The sequence below is a fragment of the Hipposideros armiger genome, unplaced genomic scaffold (genome assembly GCF_001890085.2).
Source record: "Hipposideros armiger isolate ML-2016 unplaced genomic scaffold, ASM189008v1 scaffold_108, whole genome shotgun sequence".
Lineage (NCBI taxonomy): Eukaryota > Metazoa > Chordata > Mammalia > Chiroptera > Hipposideridae > Hipposideros > Hipposideros armiger.
Genome location: NW_017731458.1, coordinates 3,865,816 through 3,889,176, shown reverse-complemented (window position 1 = coordinate 3,889,176; position 23,361 = coordinate 3,865,816). Strand labels below are relative to the sequence as shown.

Genomic DNA, 23,361 nt, shown 5'->3' with positions numbered 1-23,361 from the left:
CGTTTTCGCTCCCTTGGGCTGCTACTGCTCAAGCTACCAAGTACCTCCCTGCCTGCACTGTCGCTTTCCTCCATTCCAACCTGCACTTGCCTCCTGGTCAGCCCTCCTTGAGGCTCTTCAGCGTGGCATCCAGCATCTTCCATGAGCCAGTCCTGATCTTTCCAGCCTGATCACCCACTCTTTCCCATTCCAGCCTCACTTGGAGCTGTGCCTGGACTATCATGGGCTTCCTCCCACCCTTTGTTTGTACGCCCTCCCTGGCAGGCTTCAGAGCCCAACTAACTGGGTTCAGATCCTGCTCAGCCACACACTGGCCATGTGACCTTGGGCAAGCTGCTTGGTGCTTTGCGGCTCAGTTTCCTTCTGTATTTAAAGGCACTAATAATAAGACCTACTTCACAAAATTGTTGTGAGGATTAAACAAAATAATGTAAATAAAGTGTCAGGTGCACAGTGTTCCTTAGCAAGCAGTAGGTGCTGTTATTATCATATAAATTCTACTATTACAGGCTCAAATCTGACCCTTTTTCTCTGAAGCCTTCCTTCACCCCTCCTCCGCTTTTTCTCTCCTCTGAGCCTCCATGATGAGTCCACTTGGTAATTAGTCATCCACGGTTTCGTGACTTCCCTTTTACCGCAGCTTTGAGTGGTCATTTAAATCCAACCTGCTGTGTAACTTCGTACATGTCTCTGACTGGTCTTTTGCACCTCAGTCGCAGACAGGGAGGTGATATTGTGCTTTGCAGGAAGAGGACACACAGTCCTGCTCTTAGCTTACTGCTTTGCATGGAGTAGGGGCTCAACTCATATATGCCAATTTAATTATTTTTTATATCTTTAGGCCAGAATTAGGAGTAAGTCCAGACAGAGCTACACCTGAGGCATGTCAGAAAACCAGAAGAGATGGATATTGTTCCACCTCCTTCTATAACTTGGACCAATTTTAACAATCCTTTAATAGCTAATTAAGTTCTTTCCAAAGTCTAATTGGAGTCCCACTTGCTGTAGTAGAAGCTGTTTTCCTTGGGCCTCTGGCTATAGATGTCTAGGTTCTGAGAAGCAAGGGAGTCAATTGCATTTTGGGTTATGCTAAGAAGTTTGGATTCTACTTCCTAAGCCCGGGTTAACTATAGCTCTCAGGTCAAATCTGGCCCTCTACCTGTTTTTTTATAAATACGTTTTATTGGAACACAACCATGCCCATTTGTTTATATACTATCTATGGTTACTTTTATGCTACAGTGGTAGAGTTGAGTAGTTAAGACAGAGGCCATCTAGCCTGGAAAGCCTAACATATTTACTATTAGGCCATTATGGAAAAGGTTTGCTGATTCCTGTGCTAGGCCATTGGGAGCCTTTGAAGAATTCCAAGCCAGGAAGTGACATGATCATATCTGTATTTTAGAAGGATCACTCTGGCAGCCACATGGAGGAGAGGTTGGAGAGGATGAGATGGAAGCAGATGACAGGGAGGAGGCTGTGGCCATTGTCCAGCTGAGAGCTGATGAGGCCTGAACTGAGGTGATGGCAGTGGGGCTGAGCAAACAATGCGGACTGGAGAGATATTTATGGAGTACAACCAATAGGACTCGATGCCTGAGTGGATGGGGCCTGAGGGAGAGGGAAGAGGCAGGGAGAGTGGACTTCTGGCTTCATGGACTGAAGATTAGGGTCATTAACCAAAAGGAAGAAGTTGGTGAGGAAGGGTGCACATTTGGCTTTAAACATGATTCACTTGGGGTATTTGCAAGAGATGGTGAAAGAACCAGGCTAGCCTCTAGAGTGATGTCTACCATGGAGTTTTGGGAGTTACCTGTTGTGTAGAAGGTAGCTGGGAATGAAAAAGATCTTCCAAGGAGTGGCCGTAGGATCATAGGAGCAGAAGGCAGAGGCAGTAATCCTGAGAAGCACCAGGATTGGAGGTCAAACAGGGTAAGTACATTCAGCGAGGAGACCCAAAAGAAGAGGCCCTGGAGGCCAAGTTGCAAAGAGTTTCTAGAAGGAAGGCAGGTCAAATAGACAGTAGTCAGCAAGTCTAAGAGGCGCTTCCCAGAATTAGCAATTGGGAGATCACTGGTTAGGTCACCAGCTTGTCCTCTTTTGCTTGGGACTTTCTGTTTTAGCGATGAAAGTTCCACATCAGGGGAATGCCCTCAGTTGTGGGCAAACCAGGACAGAGGGTCACTCACTCTACTGCTGACCTTGCTAAGAATGATGTCAAGAAGAGTTTAGCTTGCAAAGTAACTAACTTCTGGAGATATCGTTTTCCCAATGTTGATAAACCTACGTCCTGGTGTAATCCTTTTTGAATCACTCTAAGCCTAATAACAAAACAAAGCCCTCTCTTTGTATAGCACCTGACTATGACATGACCTCATTCGATCCTTACAGCAACCCTGGGAGGTAGGAGGTTGTAACCTTAATTTTATAGGAACGGACACTGAGAGGCTAAGTCATTTGACTAAGCTCTCATAGCAAAGACAGGCTCAGAAGCTTGTGCCCCGGCTGCCTCCACAGTCCTGTGTGTAGATGTCTATAGCCTGGAACACTGGGTTTGTGGCTGGTGGGCTGTGGCTCCCCTGCTCATTGTAGAGTCAGGCAGAGGCCGTGATATTCTTGGAAGCACGGAAGGAGCACCACCACTATGCGTAGACCAGTACAGTATAGTAAGGCTGCTGATTCAGAAAAGGGCCAACACATAAACCAAGGCCATCAAGGATTTGCAGGAGGGGCTGTATTCTATGTAATAGCAGGGCTCTTTAAAAAGAAAATATTTGTGGTAAACTATACATAGCATAAAATTTACCACTTTTTCATCATCTCCAGCAGAAACTATATTCTTTAAACAATAACTTCCCATTTCCTCCTTCCCACCTGGCTCCTGGTAACCTCTATTCTACTTTCTGTCCTTATGAATTTGCATACTCTAGGTATCTCATATAAATGGAACCATACACTATGTGTCCTTCTGTGTCTGACTTCTTCCAGTTATCATAATACCCTCAAGGTTCGATCATGTAACATGTATCAGAATGTCCTTCCTTTTTATAGCTGAATGATATTCCATTGTATGTAAATGCCACATTTTGTTTATCCATTCATCTGTTGATGGATGGATTATTTTTATACTCTTACACTTCTAGTAAAGACAAGCATACATTTTTGATGCCTTAAAGTGTCATTTCAGAGACAACAGGACACTATACCTCCTGAAGAAAGATTATAACACTTATGAAGTAGTCTTGCATGAAAAATAAAACTCAAATATCTTCAAGCCTCTAAATCCATCTGCCAATTTATAGGAAACACAGAGGACAGCACATCATATTAAACTACACCATGGTGGTGGATTGGCGAAGTCTGGACTGTGGGAAATCTACGGGGTAAATGACCTAGTTTCTTCTACAAATAAGTTGCGGTGGGTGGGTGGTGGGGCGGGAAGATAGAAGAGAAACCTGTAGATTAAAAAGTACTTAAGGGCCGGCCAACTGGCACAAGAGTTGGCTTGGGACACCAGCTCTGAGCAGCAGTGCCCCAGTTCGGATCCCACATGAAGGCCAGTGACACTGCTCTCTCTACAGCTAAGATGGTGAACAACAGCTCAACCTGAAGCTGGGCTGCTGTGAGTCGCCAGCGACAGCGTAGGCTGCAGTGAAGCTGCAGTGGGCTGCTATAAGCTACCGTGAGTGGCTGGCAGCCAGCGTGAGCTGCCAAGAGCCGCCATGAGCAGCCGTCCAGTGGCTGGCGACTGATCTGCCTCACCCGGCAAGAGCGCAATGATCACAATACCAACATGGGCCAGTGAAGCGATGTCCTCCACAACTAGACTGAAGAACAAAAGGACAGCAACTTGTCTGTTCCCTTTCCCGGATTTCCCAACGCTGTTCCCCCACCACCATTCCCCAATAAAAATCTTAAAAAAAAAAAAAGTGCTTAAAAGTCATGTCAACTGACTGCAGTGTATGGATCTTGATTCAAACAAACAAGCAGTTTTTAAAAAGACATTTATGGAGATAATCAGAATTTTGAACATTGATTATTTGATGATATTAAGGAATTATTCTTTATTATTATTATTTTTAAAAATATTTTTATTGGGGGAAATGGGGGATGGGAACAGCGCTGGGGAATTGGGGGAAGAGGAACAGACAAGTTGCTGCCGTTTTGTTCTTCAGTCTGGTTGTGGAGGACATTGCTTCACTGGCCCAAGTTGGCACCATCATTGCTCTCTTCCCAGGTGAGGCAGATCAGTCGCTGGCTTTTGGACAGCGGCTTACCGGGGCTGCTGGCCACTGACGCTGGCTGCCGGCTACACAGGTAGCCCATGGCAACCCACTGCAGCAGGGGCTGCAGCCTATGCCTTCACCAGGGACTCCCGGCATCCCAGCTCCAGGTTGAGCTGTTGTTCAGCATCTTAGCTGTAGAGGGCAGTGTCACTGGCCCTCATATATGGGATCCGAACCAGGGCCCTCTGGCTTCCCAAGCCAGCTCTTAACAATGCGCCACTGGGCCGGCCCAAGGAATTATTCTTTAAAAATCTTAGGTGTGACAATGATATTGTAGTTTTGTTTAAAAAATAATCCTTGGTTGCTCATGTCATAAGTTATATAAATGTCCAATCACTGTATTATATACTTAAAACTAATATAATATTGTATGTCAACTGTAATAAAAACGTTTTAAAAAATAATCCTGGGCCGTCCAAGTGGCTCAGTTGGTTAAGAGCTCGCTCAAGAGTTTGAGCTCTGAGCAACAGCGGTTCGAGTCCAGCCCGAGCTGAGCAGCCGCTGAGCTGCCAACAGGTAGCAGGATGGCTCAGTTTAAAAAAAAATAATAATAATAATCCTTATCTTTAGAGAGAGATATACACTGAAATATTTTCAGATGAAATGATATGATGTCTGGATTTGCTTCAAAATTATACTGGTAGGAATGGGTATAGTTGAAACAAGATTGCCATAAGTTGATAACTATTGAAGTCGTGTTGATACTTTGGGGTTTGTTATATTATTTTGTATACTTTTGTATGTGTTTGAATTTTTCCAAAAATAAAATTTTTTATGTCATTTCAGAGATGTGCTCCTTTTTTCTGGATTGATCTTTGACAGGTACTCTCTTCCAAGAATTTAGCTTTAAGTTTCCCGGAGAGCCTTCTCCACCCACACTCCAAGCTTCTATGCAAATGAATAAAAGATCTTGAGCTAATAAATTAATTTTGAGGAACAATATTCAAGTGTCTTTTGTCATCTGAACAACAGTTTGCTATCAGGAAGATTTGCAATTCCATGGGCTTTTTAAAAACCTAGCTTGCTTATTTGCAGTCCTTTTTTGGGGGGTGAGGGGTGTCATATTGTGGTAGCTTACCATGTGACAAGTATCATCTTACATGCTTTATATTTTCTATTTTTTCGAAGCCTCACAATAACTCTGACTTACATATTGGATTGTTGGAAAAGTCATGACGCATGCTTGCAACAAAAAACAGAAAAAATACGTCATGACTTTTCCGACGATGCAATATTATTATCAGCCCCCCATTTTACAGATGAGGAAGTAGAGGGTCAGAGAGATGAATAAGGGCTAACATCTGTTAACCACTTACTATGTGTCAAGTACTGGGCTAATTGCTCATTTTATCTTCTCATGCCCGTATGAGGTAGGCACTGTTATTATCCCCATTTTATAAATGAGGAAATTGAGCCTTAGAGAGGCTAAGGAATTTGCTAGCAGCTGCTAGGCCAAGTGTCCTCTCAGTGTGGGGCCCCAAAGCCCATGCACTTTCTATTCCTCCCAGGATACAGCCCAACAGAGTGGTTCCGAGCACACATTCTGGGCTCTGCTAAATTATTTCATCGTCTTAAGCCTAGTTTCTAATCTGCAAAATGGGGATAATAACAGCACCTTCCTAATAGGGCGATTGTGAGGACTAAATGAGAGGATGATTGTCGAGGGGTTAGCATAGCTTCTGATCCATAACAAGGGCTCAGTTGATGTAAGCGATTTTTATTACCAGGTTTCTCTCTGAGGGGGCTTCTCGATTAAAGTCAGTTTGTTTTAGGAGCTTAGGAATCTTCTGGAAAAACTGGCCATTCCACAGTCATTTGGGCTATTTTCTGTGGACACTGTTCTGACATTCTTCTATGAGGGGGAGAAAAGTGCTTTACTTTAACTTTTACTTAGACACAGGGCAGGGATTGTTCTGACCTTTGGGATAAGTAAAAGACTAAAAACCAAGTTACCATGAGCCAGAGCCACGGAGGGTGTTGCCCTGGTTCAATCTTGTCTGGTCTCTGAAACCGGCTCCTGGTTCAGGCTAGAGGCACTCTTAGGCACACTGTGTGCTACTCCAAGAGTGCCCTAGATGTGGACACACATAAATAAAACATAATAAATAAAAGTGCCTATTCATTTACTGTCATGGTGTAGGGAAAAGAACATGGGCTTTGGAGCCTTGGGTACCTCAGTTTGATCCTAGATCTGTAATCAGTACACTGTGTGCAAATCACAAACCTGTCTGTGCTATAGTTTTCATAACTGTGAGTTGGGAATGATGTGATAATAAAGCTAACAGTTATATTGGGTTGTCGGAAAAGTCATGACGCATTTTTGCGACGAAAAACATAGAAAAAATACGTCATGACTTTTCTGACAACTCAATAGAATGCTTACTGTGCACTGGGCACTGTTCTTTTTATATAGTAACTCAGTTAATTTTTTTAAAAAATTAATAAAGTTCATTTTTTAAAGCAATTTTAAGTTCATAGCAAAATTGAGCTGAAAGTGCAGAGCTCCCATAAACCAAAGTCTACAGTTGACATTAGAGTTCATCCTGGTGTTGTAGATTCTATGGGTTTGGGCAAATGTATACTGACATATATCCATCACTGTAGTATCATATAGAGTAGCTTCATTGCCCTAAAAATCTTTTGTGCTCCATCTATTCATCTTTTCATTCCCCCAACCCCTGACAATTGCTGATATTTTTGTCTCCATAGTTTTGCCTTTTCCAAAATGCCATAGAGTTGGAATCATATAAACCTTTTCAGATTGACTTCTTTTACTTAGGATTTTGCATTTAAGGTTCCTCTATTTCTTTTCATGGCTTGATAGCACATTTCTTTTTAGTGCTGAATAATATTCCATTGTCTGGATGTACCAGAGTTTATCCATTCAGCTATTGAAGGACATCTTGGTTGCTTATAAGTTTTGACAATTGTGAACAAAGCTGTTATAAACATCCGTGTGCAGGTTTTTGTGTAGAGATAAGTTTTCAGTTCATTTGGGTAAATAAGAAGGAATGCAATTGCTGGATCCTACGGTAAGAGTATATTTAGTTTTGTTAGAAACCACTAAGCTGTCTTCAAAAGTGGCTCTACTATTTTGCATTCCTACTAGCAATGAATGAGACCTCCTATTGGGCCATATTCCCACCAGTATTTGGTGTTATCAGTGTTCTGGATTTGGGCCACTGTAAAAGGGGTGTAGTGGTATCTCATTATTGTCTTAATTTGTAAGTCCCTATGACACATGATGTAGAGCATCTTTTCAAATGCTTATTTGCCATCTGTATATCTTCTTTGGTGAAGTGTCTAATCAGATTTTGGCCCGTTTTTTCTTCTAAAGAAATTTTATTGGGGAACAGTGTGTTTTTCCAGGACCCATCAGCTCCAAGTCAAGTAGTTGTTTCAATCTAGTTGTGGAGGGCGCATCTCAGTGGCCCATGTGGGGATCTAACCAGCAGCCTTGGTGTTATGAGACTGCACTTCAACCACCTGAGCTAACCGCCCGCCCCAGGTTTTGGCCCATTTTTAAATCAGATTGTTTTCTTATTGTTGAGTATTAAGCATCTTTGTATATTTTGGGTAAGTCCTTTATCAATGTGTCTTTTGCAAATATTTTCTCCCAGTCTGTGGCTTGTCTTCTCATTCTCTTGACATTGTCTTTTGCAGAGCAGATGTTTTTAATTTTAATAAAGTCCAGTTTATCAATTTTTTCTTCCATGGATCATGATTTTGGCATTGTATGTAAAAAATATCTTTGCCATATCCAACGTCATCTAGGTTTCTTCTTATGTTGTTGTCTAGCAGTTTTATATCATGTTTTACATTTAGGTCTATATCTATTTTTTAATTTTTGTGAAGGGTATAAGGTCTGTATCTAGGATTTTTTGTTTGTTTGTTTGTTTGTTCGTTTTTGCCTGTAGATGTCCAGTTATTCCAGCACCATTTGTTAAAAAGACTAAACTCGGGCCGGCCGAGTGGCGCGATGGTTAAGAACTCGCTTGGGATGCCAGAGGGCCCCGGTTCGGATCCCACATATGAGGGCCAGTGACACTGCCCTCCACAGCTAAGATGCTGAACAACAGCTCAACCTGGAGCTGGGCTGCCATGAGTCGCCGGCGACGGCGTGGGCTGCAGTCCCTGTGGCAGTGGATTGCCATGGGCTACCGTGTGTGGCCAGCAGCCAGCGTGAGCGGCCAGCAGCCAGTGTGAGCGGCCAGCAGCCGCAGTGAGCGGCCGTCCAGAAGCCGGCGACTGATCTGCCTCGCCAGAGAAGAGCGCAATGATGGTGCCAACTTGGGCCAGTGAAGCAACATCCTCCACAACTAGATTGAAGAACAAAAAACGACAGCAACTTGTCTGTTCCCCTTTCCCCAATTCCCCAGCACTGTTCCCATCCCCCCAATTCCCCAATAAAAATCTTTAAAAAAAAAAAAAAGACTAAACTCATTTAATTTTCAAAACAAACTTTGAGGAAGGCACTGTTATTATTCCCATTTTTCAGATAAAGAAACTAAGGCACAGAGAGGTTTTGTAAATCACCCAGGGTAACACAGCTAGTACTTGACAGAGCTGAGATTTGAACCCAGACAATCTGGCTCCAGAGTCCATGTACTCAATCCCTAGTTATAATAATAATAATAATAATGATAATAATAATAATAATAATGTCTCTCTCTATTCCTCCATTCCTGAGGAATAGAGATAGTGTCTAGCACATAGTAGGTGCTTAGGATGCAGTAATGATAATCATTGTTCCGACTAGCCTCCAAGATTCTACTCAAATGTCATGTCTTCGGAGCAGCTTTCTTTCCACCCTCCACCCTCCATGTGAGTTCCCTGAAGAAAGGCTCCATGTCTGATTTCTCTGTGTTCCCCAGGGTGCCTGGTGATACACTTGGCACTTAGCAGGTTCTTGGTAAAAGTTTGTTGAATTGAGTTAGGTTGCATGCTATTATTTCTCTATCCACAATGCACATCCTGGGTGTGGTCTATTCCTGGGGATCTCCCAGCTCTTACTCAGCTCTTTCCTCCTGAGCGCCCTCCCTCTAACCTTCCCTGTTCTGTCAGGTTGGGTCACCCCTGTCTGGAGAAGTTCCTGGTTGGACCGTCTATGGAGGCAGCTGCCCTTGTCTGTTATACTCTTTTTCTTGTACCGCTCTACTCAGTTTCTTCCTTGTTTTGGAGAACCCCACTCTCGTATGGACACTGCCTGTGAAAGTCTCTCTCTCTCTCTCTCTCTCTCTCTCTCTCTCAACTTAAAACATAGCACCTATCTTGGAGGCCTGCTCTTTAAACACTGCTGATCTCTCCCAGGAAGTCTAAAATTCCTTCATACTAGGTAGAGCAGCTCACTTGATAATTTACAGGACATAAGAGACCAAGGGACAGACCTCATTCCAAGGAGCTTCTGAAAGGTGTTACACTTGGCATTTTTGGAGTCCTTTGGGGAGTGAGTGCCACTTATGACTGTGTCCCTTGGGCCCTGGTACATCCTCAGGCACCTCTGCCTGAGGCAGGGGTCTCTCAGACCAAGCCACCAGGAGCCTGTTTCCAACTCTGGGAACAACATTCTGCCAGTCCCACCTTGGACATGGCAGGCAGTGCCTGTTTTGGACTGAGCCACCTGGCACCATCCATTGGCACCCTATGTCTGCCTCTGCAGAGCCACCCTGGGAAGAGGTGGCCAGTAAGACTCAATTGCTTTCTCTGGACAGCACTGCCCTGGGGCAGCACCCTCCTGGACACAGCCAGCAGTCTTGTGCCTGCCTTGGACAGAGCCTGTTCTAGACTTCAGCATAATCCTGGTGCCTGCCCTGGGCATGTCCAGCAGTCTCCAATGCCCAGGGCAGACAAGACCTCTAGGCAGGACTTCTCGGACTCGGACAGAGGTCTCCCAGGGCAGTGCCTGGTGCCCGCATGGCCCGCTCTGGAGGCGCGCCCAGTCGCTGCCCGGAAGGCCAGGCGTTTATCCCCGGAGTCGCCAGCAGGGGGCTCCCTTTCGGCTCCGCTCGCGCGGCCGCGGGGGGCGGTGCTGCGCTGCGCCGAACTGTGCTCTAGCCCGGACCCGACCGGGGCCGCTGGATGCCGCGTCTCGGTTTCTGCTGCCTGCCGGGCGGGCTCCGGCGGCCGGTGAGTGCAGGGCGGCGGGGACGGCAGCTCGGCGGCGGGCCGGGCCCGGCCGGGCGGCGGAGCGGGCTCGGGCTGGGAAGGCGGGCGGGCGGCGGGGCCCGTCGACTCCTCCTCCTTCCCTGTCCCCTGGAAGCAGCGGCCCGGACTCCCGGCTCCCGTCCCTGGCCGCGCCGCGGGGCTCGGCGCCCGGGAGTGGGGGCCGACCAGGAGGGGCGGGGAAGGGGGAGCTCCGGCCCCTTTTGCCAGCTCCGGGGGCGCGGGGAGGCAGGGCAGGGTGGCCTTCAGTTTGGAGGGATTTGGGACTCCGGGAAACCCAGGTGGCCCTGAGCTGTGGGGTGGAGGCTGCAGCCTCAGGGTTAGGGGGCTTCTCAGGGCCAGGCCCAGGCACACACCCCCCCCAACAGACCGACCCACTGAGGTTCTGGGGAAGGCAGCGGGGAAGGCGAGCACCTCCACCGAGCCCTTTATCTCTCCCAGCGGCCTTCACCCTTTCACTGCCAGGCCGACAGCGGGCTCCTCTCAAAGGAGCAGCTGCTAGACAGCTGGCTAAACAATGGAGACCCCTCTTCCCCAAGCCCCCTCCCCTTGGAACAAGACGATGGGGGACGGGTGAATAGTAGGCTTTGGAGATTCGGGAGTGCGGGCTGTCCCATGTGACTGGCTGCTCACCTCACCTTTCCCTGCAAAGGGGTGGGGTGTGTGTGGGAAGGTCGGACTGCCTGCCCCAGGCCTCTGAGTGAGACGGCCCTGACGCCCCGCCCTGCTAACCTGTCATGCCAGTAGTATCGCCAATGAGAAGGGGAGGTGGTAAGGCTTGCTACCCGCCCTCCCCCCCCCACCGTGTTGGGGGGGTGCTATTTGGTACCAAGCCTGGTGAGGAGTGGGTCATGTTCCTGGCTGAGATAAGGCCTATTGGAACACACCACACATTGGGGCTTTGTTGTGGGGGTGGGGAAGTGGGGGTGTCACCCTGTTGCAAGGCACATGTGTCCTGCTGATTAGTTGGAAAGGCTGCCAGCCTGAATGAGCTGGGGGTGGGGGAAAGGCAGCCAGTTTGTTTTTTAAGTGGTACTCCTTTTGCCTGGTTTGGCATGTGTTTGGCAGTATCCTCATGGTTTGCCTTTCTGTAGGGAGGCCTGGGATGATGCTTCCTGGGAGGAGCTTTGCTGCCTAGGGCTTCCCTGCCCTCAGTTGGTCCTCCAAAAGTATGAAATTGGATACCCTCCCCTGTTCACCTTGCCAGTGACTGGGGCTGGTTTGCTGGTTTGTGTGGGTTCATTTTGTCTTTTGAGCACCCGGCATGTCTGTGGCTGAGGAGGCCTTGTAAATTCTCCCATGGAGAGTCAATTGTGCAAAGTGTGTCTACATGGGCCATGCTGGAAGGGAGGGAAGGATGTCCAGGTGACTTAAGAGCAAGATCACCTTAGCAAGACATTGACTGTAGAGGTTCAAGCGGCCTTTCCATGTGCTTACCTGGTCTGGAGCCCTTTTCTTGGGCAGGTTGGTATCCAGTTGTCATGGCAATGGGCCCACTCTTGCCTAATGTTCCCCACCCTTTTGGTTCAGGGGCTATTTTCTATTTGGGGATATTGAAAGTTGCTCTCCTGAGGTCTCTGGCTTCCTGACAGAACTTGCTGGCTCTTTGTCAATGGCCTGCCACCTCCTCTGCTTCCTCTCTGACTTTTTGTGATGAGGGCTTTCCAGGAAACATCTTCCTGGTTGCTGGACATGACTGGTTATATATAGCTATGGGTGGAGGTATGCTTGTCCATTTGGGGTTGGGGACATTGGAGTTGGGGCTTCAATTCCAGGAAGACAGTAGGGGAAGCTATTGTGTTGGAGGTTTAGGGTAATGTGAAGGGTTGCAGGTGGGGGGGGGGTACTGTGGGGATAGGAGGGGTAGAATGCTGGTGGTCACTTCCTTTGGGATCTTTGAACTTTGAACAGTTGATGACGGCGCCTGGCAGCTTTGAGTATCTAGTGTGTTTACTCTTTCCCAGTCTGGCTCAGGTGCCAGGGCGTGTGCCTGAGGGCTTCCTCCCATGTCCCAGGCTCTCCTCAGCTGCCCTCACATGGGTTGTGCCCTTCCTGACTCTAGCCTGGTCCCTCAATCTCACTCTCTGGCAGCCTGGGCAGCCAGCCTGTTGCCTGGAGCCCCTTTCTCTGACCCAACTGGAAGCTGCTCACTGAAGAGTGCACGTGTCTTCAAAAGTTGGGCCTGAAAACTCCAGGGTACCCCAGAGACAGGTACCTGAGGGTGGACTGGGTGGGGCAAAGCTGGGGCTTAAGTGAAAGGGAGAATCCACCCTACTTGGGTGGAGCAGGGAGTTGTTGGAACTCAGGAAGCCTTGATCCAGACTTGGTGTGTCACAGGTCTCCAGTGCAGCAGTGGTATTCTTGCTCCTTCAAACCAGAAGTTTGTCCACAGCCAGAACTCCTTCACCTTGAGTGGACGCCACAAACTAGAACCAGAGCATCCATGTGAGCGGGGTCCTGTTGGTGGCCCTGGACCCCAGGCCTTGTCCCAGACCTCTCCTGGGCATGGTGGGTAAAACTGAGGTAGTTTAAAGGTTTGATGGGATAAGAGGGCCCAGCCCACTCTGTTCTATGATTAACAGGTTCCCCCAGGACTTGGGTTGGGGGCTTGATGGAGCTTTTCAAGTTCTGCTTTGAGTCAGGCCCGGCCGTCCTTTAATATCTGCTTACTGCACCTCACTCCACATCACCATTCTGAGGTGGATTGAATTAGAGGGTGGGGTGGTACAGTGGTAAACCCAGAAAAGCAGACCCAGAAAGCCACTCCTCTCCCCGCCTCACTTTCTTGCCCTTTCTGTGGAGGTAGAAATTGTGTGGCTTATAAGTTATCATATTCCTTTGACATTTCAAATGGCTTACAGTCAGGCAGCAGTTTAAATTGTGGACTGACGATTTTACAGGGTGCTTTCTCTTTGCCAGGTACCTGATCGTCGTTTACAAAGGATTATTTTTATTATTCTCTGTTATTCAGAGATGTTGGTTAATGGGCTCAAGGTCACACAGCAAGTCAGAGGCAGAGCAGGATTAGAACCTGCAGTTTCTGATTGAACACAATACCTCTCCAGCAAAGGCAAGGGCTTAGGGCCAAGTCTGAACTCTCAGGCACATGGAGATTTTATAGTTGAAATAGCTGAGGCATAGATAGGGAACGGGACTTGCTCAAGGTCACACAGAAGGTGGGGGTGGGCGTGGGTAGTGTTAGCTGAGTTTAGTGCCCAGCGGGCTGCTGCAGGCTCTGCATGAAACCTAAGAAATGCACCTAGAGGAGCAACTGGGGGCCCGGCCCCGGCTGCTGGCACCTCTCCTGCTCCCATTTCTCCCGGGGCTTGCGGGATCGCTGCATTCCAGGGGAGACGGGATCGCTGCGGGAGGCGCCTCGGAGCTGCGGCTGCGCAGGGCCCCGCCGCCTGGAACTGCTGGGGCTTGCCGGTTCCCGGCACGGCGGCGGGCAGGAAAGGGAGACGCGAGCCGGCGGGCAGGCAGGCTGATGTCATGTGAGAAGCGTGCAGCCTAAGTGAGGGAGCACACCTGGAGCCAGATAAGCTCCGTGTGACCTGGCAGTGAGTCACGGGGCGCTGCGGAGCTCAGCAGAACCCGCCGAGAGGAAGCTGCGCGACAGCAGCGGCGGCGGAGACAGGCGTCGTCACCCTGAGCCGCTCAGGCTGGGGCCGCCCGGCCGGGCCAGGTGCCGTGCAAACCCCACCAGGCCGCTTTTGCAGTCCTTGGTGCGGGCCAGCACTGAGATAAAGGCCTCGAGGCTGTAGGAAACAGCCGCTCAGGGAGGTCAGAGGCCAAGCGAGAGAGGCCGGCTCTCTTGGGAAAGTATTTCCTTTGTATTTATTTATGAGTGTGGTCTGGGCTGGGGTGGCAGGGACTGACCCTTTTAAGTATCTACCCACAGCGGCCAAGTCTAGGCGCCCTTGTCTTGGGACGCTAACGTTATAGTTTCCATTTCCTGGGGTTTCTACTTTGCCAGCTGCAGGGTGACCCATTTAAATCTGTCCCCACTTAAAGCCACAAGACAACAGTGAGATCTATTTTAACCAAGTCCCCTAAGTCACTGAAACTTTTTCAAGGCGGAAAGGGCATTCCTTGAACTTGCCATTGCAATCCTGTTTACAGCTTTAGTGCTTAATGAATTGCTTACTACTTTGTCAAACCTTTCTTTTTTCTTTTTCTTTTGTTTTTCTAAATCTTTACAATCACAAAAGTAACAAATGCTGAAAAAAAAAAGGTTTAATTTGAAGGAAGTGCACTAGGTGGAAAGCTAAAATGTTACCACCCCTCTTTGCCCCTACTCCACAGAAAAAACCCACTGATAAATTTTTGTAATGTATCTTTCCAGACTATTTTTCAAAAGCTTGTTATATATTATATATGTTTCTAGTTTAGTAGATTATGTTACATAAGTATAATTTTATATCAATATTAAAAGTATTTTTTTCTGTAGGAAATGAAGAATATGCAGAAAAGTAGAAGAAAAATTACATATAATCCCATTACCTAAAGCTCCTAGGCTTAAACACACACACACACACACACACACCTACAGCTAAATATTTTCATTGTAAAAAAATGAAAACAATACAGATAAAACACAAGTCTGCTTTGACCCTTCTAAAATCCCTTTCTCTTCCCCAGAGTATACATTCTTCTATGCATATACAAATATACATAATATGCATATATATATGCACACATATATATAGTTTTTAACATTTTAGTAAAAATAATATACTATCTGGCAACTCGCTTTTTTCACTTCATAATATAGTATAGAATCTTCCCAGTATACACAAATCTACCTCATTGTCAACGAAGTTCTATAATGTAGCTATTCCCCTAGTGATGGTCATTTATATGACAGAATTTTGCTATTACAAGCAATGCTGCAAAGATTAGCCATGTCTATTGTATGAATATACCTGTAGATGTCTTATAAGAGGAATTGCCCACTCAAAGAATATGTGCATTTAAATACTTTCATAAGGGGCCGGAAGAGTGGCGCGATGGTTAAGAACTGGCTTAGGACGCCAGAGGGCCCCAGTTCGGATCCCACATATGAGGGCCAGTGACACTGCCCTCCACAGCTAAGATGCTGAACAACAGCTCAACCTGGAGCTGGGCTGCCGTGAGTCGCCGGTGATGGCTTAGGCTGCAGCCCCTGTGGCAATTGCCATGGGCTACCATGTGTAGCCAGCAGCCAGCGTGAGCGGCCGTCCAGAAGCCGGCGACTGATCTGCCTCGCCCAGGAAGAGCGCAATGATGGTGCCAACTTGGGCTAGTGAAGCAACGTCCTTCACAACTAGACTGAAGAACAAAACGACAGCAACGTGTCTGCTCCCCTTCCCCCAATTCCCCAGCGCTGTTCCCATCCCCCCAATTCCCCAATAAAAATCTTTTTTTAAAAAATAAATAAAAGTAAATAAATAAATACTTTCATAGGTACCACCAGCTTGCCCTCATTATGCCAAAGTATACTCCCACCACCATGTAGGAGACAACCTTCCCACTCTGTAATTGGTTGACGTTATTGACCTTGGTAGTTTTTAACTAAACTGCTAAGTGAACAATAATATACCTCTTTTATTTCACATGTCTGTGAACATGACTGAGGCTGAATAGCTCTTCATAGTTGTTGCCCATTTGTATTTCTGCATCTATGAGTTGACTGTCCTTATCCTTGACCATTGCCTCTGGACTTGACCCAGTGATCCAGCTTGGCCATGTGCTCACTGGATTGCCTTCACTTCTTTGGGCTTTACTTTCCATATACAAAAGTCCTGTCCAGCAGTAAGATTTTATGTCAGGACTTATTTTAGTCACAGTTGTGTGAATAATCCTTTGTGTACTATCCTCTCTACCATCCCATTTAGATGGTGAGAATGTGCCCTGCTACTGTTGGGCACCATTCTTGAGGGTTTACTTTGGACTAGGTGTTATATGAAGGGCTCATATCTTTCATTTAATTCCCATGTGTCCTTTTTTTCTTTTGAGTGAATATTGCACACAATGAAATGCACAAATCTTATGTGCATTAATTTGATGACCGTTGACAAATGTATACACCTCTCAATCTAAACCCCTATCGAGATATGGAACATGAACATCACCCCAGAAAGTTCCCTCATGTCCTTTGTCAGGCAGTCCCTTACCCCCGTCCCCACTTCCCAGAGGTAACCACTGTTCTGATTTTTTTTTTACCATAGGTTAGTTTTGCATATATTAGAACTTCATATAAATAGTACCATACCAGTATGTACTCTTTTTTTTTTTTTAACTTTATTGGGGAACATTGTGTTTTTTCCAGGACCCATCAGCTTCAAGTCAAGTTGTTGTTCTTCAATCTTAGTTGTGGAGGGTGTAGCTCAGCTCCAAGTCCAGTCGCCGTTTGCAATCTAGTTGCAGGGAGCACAGCCCACCATTCCATATGGGAGTCGAACAGGCAGTCTTGTTAAGAGCACGCACTCTAACCAACTGAGCCATCCAGCCGTCCATTCGCAGCTCAGTTGTAGCTCAGCTTAAGTTGTTGTCTTCAATCTAGTTGCAGAGGGCACAGCTCACTGGTCCATGTGGGAATCAAACTGGCAAACCTGTTGCTCAGAGCACATGCTCTAACCAACTGAGTTACCCGGCTGCCCCAGTATGTACTCTTTTGTCAACCGCTTCTTTTACTGTCACTTGACATAATGTTTTTGAGATTCATCCCTGTTGTGTGTATCAGTAATTGCTTCCTTTTTTATTGCTGAATAGTATTCGATTGTATGACTATGTAATTTTTTTCTCCTCTTGGTGAACTGATAGATTCATATTTGAGTTGAATGGTCCTTGCCCTCAAAATGCTTTCTGTCTTAAAGTGATAAAGCAGTTGAGTTGACTGAGTCAACTATGCTTTGATTTTTGAGAATAATAGGGTCAAGATGATTTAGGCACATACCCTACTTTATATACACTCCCTAATTTACACACATACCTTTCCTCCACTTAAAATGAGGACAGGCCTCCTGGAGTAGGGTGAGGAGAAAAAGGCAGAGAAGATGGTCAGAAAAACTGTAAGGTTATCTTCACTGAAGAGGGTAAGAGGTGAAAGGGAGGTGGGTAGAAACTGCTGCCAGGAATGGAGAGTGGGGAAGTAGTGATGTTGTAGCTGCTGGAAACTTTGGACCTGAGGACAGGAGGTGCTGGAAAGTCCAAAGTCTACAAAAAGGGAACAGACAGAGCCCAGGTCTCTTAACGAGTTGGGAGCTGAGGAGCATAGGAACAGCAGCAGCTGCAGCTGCATTGCAGGTCTGACCCGAGAGGAGGAGGCTGCAGGTTAACTCCAGACATGTAGCATAGGAGAGAACCCAGGCCACAGCTAGACCTGGCAATCATAAGGATGACACTAGGGAAGGGGCACCTTGTGAGCTGTGCAGATAACAGTGGCAAAACGGGGGTGATGAGAGAAGGGCTGAAATGGACTCTGTCTTTTTTTTTTAAAGATTTTTATTGGGGAATTGGGGGATGGGAACAGTGCTGGGGAATTGGGGGAAGGGGAGCAGACAAGTTGCTGTCGTTTTGTTATTCAATCTAGTTGTGGAGGACATTGCTTCACTGGCCCAAGTTGGCACCATCATTGCGCTCTTCCTGGGCGAGGCAGATCAGTCGCCGGCTTCTGGACGGCTGCTCACTGCGGCTGCTGGCCGCTCAGGCTGGCTGCTGGCTACACATAGTAGCCCATTGCAACCCACTGCCACAGGGGCTGCAGCCTACACCATCGCCGGTAACTCATGGCAGCCCAGCTCCAGGTTGAGCTGTTGTTGTTCAGCATCTTAGCTGTGCAGGGCAGTGTCACTGGCCCTTATATGTGGGATCCGAACTGGGGCCCTCTGGCGTCCCAAGCCAGTTCTTAACCATCGTGTCACTCGGCCAGCCCTGGACTCAGTCTTTAAAGGCCCCAAGGTTGGAATTAGGGGGGTGACTTTGGCAGAAATTTAATAACTAACCTGTGTCCACAAGAGACTTAAATATTTGGAATTTTAGAGCTAGAAGAGACCTAGATCATCTAGTCCAACCTTGAGCAAAGTGACAGGCTCAAGGTCCCCCGGCGATTTGTTGGCAGATCCAGGCCTAAATACCAGATCTAACATTTCTGGCCAGCACTATCCCCCTGTGCTGCTGCTGTGACTGTCTGTTGTTCCCGCCTGTCGCAATGACAGTGAGGGGCAAGCTTTTGCCGAGACAGAGATTTATATGAAATTACTTTTCAGGGACCGTTCTAGCCCAAAGATTCTAGAATTCTTGGGCCTATTTTCCATTAATACTGCTCAAATATCTAGGCCCCAGCAAAGAGCCAGGATTAGGGTAAGAATTGCTGTGCAAGAATTGGAAACCAAAGGGTGTCTTGGTAAGACAGTATTGAAGGCATTTGGTGTCTCTGTGGTTGGGCTGAGGCCAAGATACTCTTTTGTCCCCTCCCAGGCCCCAAGGTGGGTTTCTTTCTTCATTCCCCCACAGGTGCCCCTGGAGCCATTTTCTAAACTAGCCCTTTAAGACAGTGCAAGCAGTGGTGGGTGAGGGGTAAGGTGGACCGTGACAGTCTGAAGATCTCATATCCTGGCATGTGGTAGGTCTGTGTCCCACCCCCATCAAGGGTGCAGCAGGAGAGAGTCCCCAGGTTAAAGTAAAGCCCTGAAGAGAGTGTGCCTGCTGGCAGGGATTTCCCATCCCAAATCAGCCCAGACCTACTTGGCCAACGTTGCCCCTGACTTTGTGCCTCTTGGGCCCTAGATTTCCTGTCTTCCCACTCCCAGGTACTGTGTATGGAGCATTTAGAACCAATAAGTTCAAAAGGAACTTTGTTTTACCCAGGTAGAAACTGAGGTCAGAGGAAGAAAGGGGTGCCTGCTAGGTCCACAGGGAGCGAGCTAGTGACTAGACCAGATTTTCCACCCCTCTGGATGCGCTCTACAAGTAAAGAGTGCTCTAGCATTGTAGCGTCCCGTCAGACAGCCACTAGTCACATAGGGCTGTTGCTTACTTGAAATGTGGTTCCTCTGCATTGAGATAGGCTCTAAGTGTAAATTATGTACTGGATTTCAAAGATAACATGGAAAAGAGAATGTAAACATGTCTCAATATATTTTATATAGATTACATGTTGAGATGACAAGATTTTGGATCCATTTACATTAAATAAAATATGTCGTTGAAGTTCATTTCACCTGTTTCTTTTTAAAACTTTTTTAATGTGGCTGCTAGAAAACTTTGAATTATATATATATGACCCAAATTATATTTCTTGGGGACAGTGCTGCTCTGGAAAGGATAGTTGATCTCTCAGGAACCACATGGGTCAGGGTGTTGGGCAGAGGGGAAGCAATTAGCCAGTGTACCAGGCCCCTTGGCCTTGATACCTTTGTAGGCATTGAACTTGGGTTGGGGGGGTTCCCTCTCAGTAGAATGTGGAGCCTGGAGGGCCCTGCTTGGTGGTGAATGTTGGGTATACAGAGAGGAAAGGCCCCTTCAGGGCCTTGCAAGAGGTCATTGTTGGAAGGAGTAAGCTTGTAGTTCCTGTGTCTGGAACTCAGAGCTGGAGACCTTTATGGAGAAGGAAAAAACTACATTTGCTTTCTAATTAGGTGGTATGGCCTACTTCTAAGTCTTGTTCCCTGCTGGTTAGAACAAGAAAGGCTCTCTCAACTCCACCCCCACCAGGTTTTTCTCAGTCCTGTCCCCAATCAGGTGTGCATAGGGGTGGGAGTAGGTTGACTCCCTAGACACACTTCCCTGGAGCTGGGGTTTTCTCTCAGGCGGCTATATTTAGGTGTTGATCTGGGGAAAAGGATGTGAGTTTTTCAGGATCCTGTTTATCCAGCAGACCCCACCCACCCCCACCTGGCAGCTGTCTGTCCTCTGTGCAGTCTGGAACGTCCGTTTACTTCCCTCCCTGCTTCACTTTGGGCACCCAGGCCCTAGGAAGAAAACAATATTTGCCACTGATCCTTGTGTTGCCACTTACTGGCTGCATGACAACTAATATATACTTCATTTTCTGAGCCCCGTTTTTCTCATTTGTCAGGTAGAGATTATGACACCGACCTTGCAGGGATGCTGTGAGGTTCAAATGAGGTAGTATGTGTAAAGTGCCTGGCATTATGCCTGGCAAGTGGTAGTTATTAGATAAATATTGGTTCTTTGAGCTCTTCTGTCGGGCAGTCGCTGAGGCTGCTGCGCTAGGGCTAACAGGCTTAGGAAAGAGCCGGGTGGCATTGTGCTGTCTGTTGCCTTGAGGGACTTTGGCTTTGGGGAGGTGATGCTACACAGAGTCTCTTTCCTTTTTCTCTTGTGTTTGAATCTTAAGTCGGATCACAAGTTGGCTTGATGGCAGCCTGTTGTCAGGAGGTCAGATCTCCCAGACGCCACCTTCAGGCACACCTAAGCCTCCGACTATCAGGGATCACGGGAAATGAGAGACTTTGGAGTTTGGACTTTTACAGAGTTATCTAAACCTCAAGTTTCCCTATTTGTAAAATGGGAGTAATAATAGACCTCCCCATAGCAGTGTTATGAGGCTTAGCTTAACTGAGATAGCATTGTGTAATGCAGAGCACCTAGCACATAGCTAGCACTCGGTGAGGAGTAGCTTTGTTCAGTTGTTGGCCATGTCTGGACTGGAGATGCGGGAAGAGGCAAGAGGCTCTGCTCCAATAACCTCTCTCTCTCTCTCTCTCTCTCTCTCTCTCTCTCTCTCTCTCTCTCTCTGCAGCAGCAAGGTGGGGCACAAAGGCCCTGTGCTGAGCATCCATAATCCTCTGGGGGTGCCACCCCTAAAAACAGCACCCCCACCATGTTTAACCTAATGAAGAAAGACAAGGACAAAGATGGCGGGCGGAAGGAGAAGAAGGAGAAAAAGGAGAAGAAGGAGCGGATGTCAGCAGCAGAGCTGCGGAGCCTGGAGGAGATGAGCCTGCGACGCGGCTTCTTCAACCTGAACCGCTCCTCCAAGCGTGAATCTAAGACTCGCCTGGAAATCTCCAACCCCATCCCCATCAAAGTGGCCAGCGGCTCCGACCTGCACCTGACTGACATTGACTCTGACAGCAACAGGGGCAGCGTCATCCTGGACTCGGGCCAACTCAGCACAGCCAGCTCCAGCGATGACCTCAAAGGTGAGGAAGGCAGCTTCCGTGGTTCTGTGCTGCAGCGGGCCGCCAAGTTCGGCTCCCTGGCCAAGCAGAACTCACAGATGATTGTCAAGCGCTTCTCCTTCTCCCAGCGGAGCCGGGATGAGAGTGCCTCAGAGACCTCCACCCCCTCAGAACACTCTGCTGCCCCATCTCCGCAGGTGGAGGTGAGGACTCTAGAGGGACAGCTGGTGCAGCATCCTGGCCCAGGCCGCCCTCGTCCAGGGCCCCGGTCCCGAATCCCTGAGCTGGTGACTAAAAGGTTTCCAGCTGACCTGCGCTTGCCTCCTGTGGTGCCCGCACCACCCCCTGCTCTCCGGGAACTGGAGCTGCAACGAAGGCCCACTGGAGACTTTGGCTTCTCCCTGCGGCGCACAACCATGCTGGATCGGAGCCCAGAGGGCCAGGTCTATCGGAAGGTCGTTCACTTTGCCGAGCCCGGTGCAGGCACCAAGGACCTGGGCCTGGGGCTGGTGCCAGGTGATCGTCTGGTGGAGATTAATGGGCACAATGTGGAGAGCAAGTCCAGGGACGAGATTGTAGAGATGATCCGGCAGTCTGAGGACAGTGTGCGGCTCAAGGTGCAACCCATCCCAGAGCTCAGCGAGCTGAGCCAGAGCTGGCTGCGGAGTGGCGAGGGACCCCGCAGGGAGCCAGCTGATGTGAGTGTTTTCCTGGGCAGCTGGGGTTGAGCAGGGACTGGGATTGCCAGCGTCTCCCGCGACTGTACTTAGGTGGCTGTTTGGGGTACCCAAGAGCTGCAGTCAGAGCCTAGCAAGTGTGTGAGTGGTGAAACTGGGCCACTCCTTGGGCCGCAGGGACGACTTACCGGGCCTGTGGGGAGGAGGGACGTCAGCTGGGAGTGGTACACAGTCATACAAGCTTTATGATACAGGGTAGGTTAAGGGTTTGGGCACCCTATTTCCTGAGCCCTAAATTGGGGCATGGAGGCTAACATGTGCCATTTCCAGATATGAGAAACAGTAGGGACTACTACTCGTCCAGACTGGTATCTCGACTAAAATACAGAATTTCCATGTTATTGAGATAGTAGAGGTGAAAAAAAGATAAATTATTTCAAATCAGGGCTATCATGAAACATCTGGGATGTACAGCTGCTGGGGCGATGACCTCAGGCCTCCTCTTGCCCCCCGAGTGAGTGAGGAGTTGAATACCAGGTAAGGTTGCAGAGATAAGCAGAGCCCAAATCATGAAAGACCTTGTAAACCACGATAGGCGTTTAGATTTTATCCCAGTGAAATGGGACCATTGTAAGGTTTGAAGCAGGGAGTGACTAGATCTGATTTATAAAAATCATTTGGGCTCCAAGAGGTTTATTACCTCTCCTGGAAGAAAGAAAAGCATGGCTCTGGAAAAACAAAAGGGATTAAGCCTACAAAGGTAGTATGACCAGACTATCCCTGGGACCCCAACTATAGTATCCTGCCCACACAAAACAGCAGTGGGAGGGGGTGACATAGGAGCAGAAGAGATTTAGAGTAGACGTTATCTATCAGATTTAGCAGATATCTGTGTATTTACCAAGGACCAACCCAATTTAACTCCTGAAAAGATGGTCTCTAGGAGGATGGAGATCTCTAAGGCCAGAGGTCTATTGATAGGGTAGCTATGTATCAGTTTGGAATGTTCTGCCTGGAGACAGCCCATGAAGGACAAGTTGGCCTCTGGCCATCCCTCTCTCCCAGCTGTGCCTTTTAGGACTGCCCAGATCTGGTCCCCGAAGCCTG

The 23,361-nt window shown here is 47.8% G+C and overlaps 1 protein-coding gene across 13 annotated transcripts in view; it reads left to right on the top strand.

Moving 5' to 3' along the window:
- Positions 1-10,301: 10,301 nt before the first annotated feature.
- The window catches only part of MYO18A (myosin XVIIIA), a 97,580-nt gene continuing 84,520 nt past the window's right edge, over positions 10,302-23,361 (top strand). For 6 of the 13 annotated variants that reach the window (XM_019647018.1, XM_019647021.1, XM_019647019.1 and 3 more), the window contains exon 1: positions 21,277-22,275. In XM_019647018.1, the coding sequence (XP_019502563.1) occupies positions 21,277-22,275 (999 nt within the window). Of the gene's footprint in view, positions 10,413-21,195; positions 22,276-23,361 lie in introns of those variants that run through there. The other 7 variants (XM_019647010.1, XM_019647009.1, XM_019647008.1 and 4 more) reach the window with 3 other exon arrangements.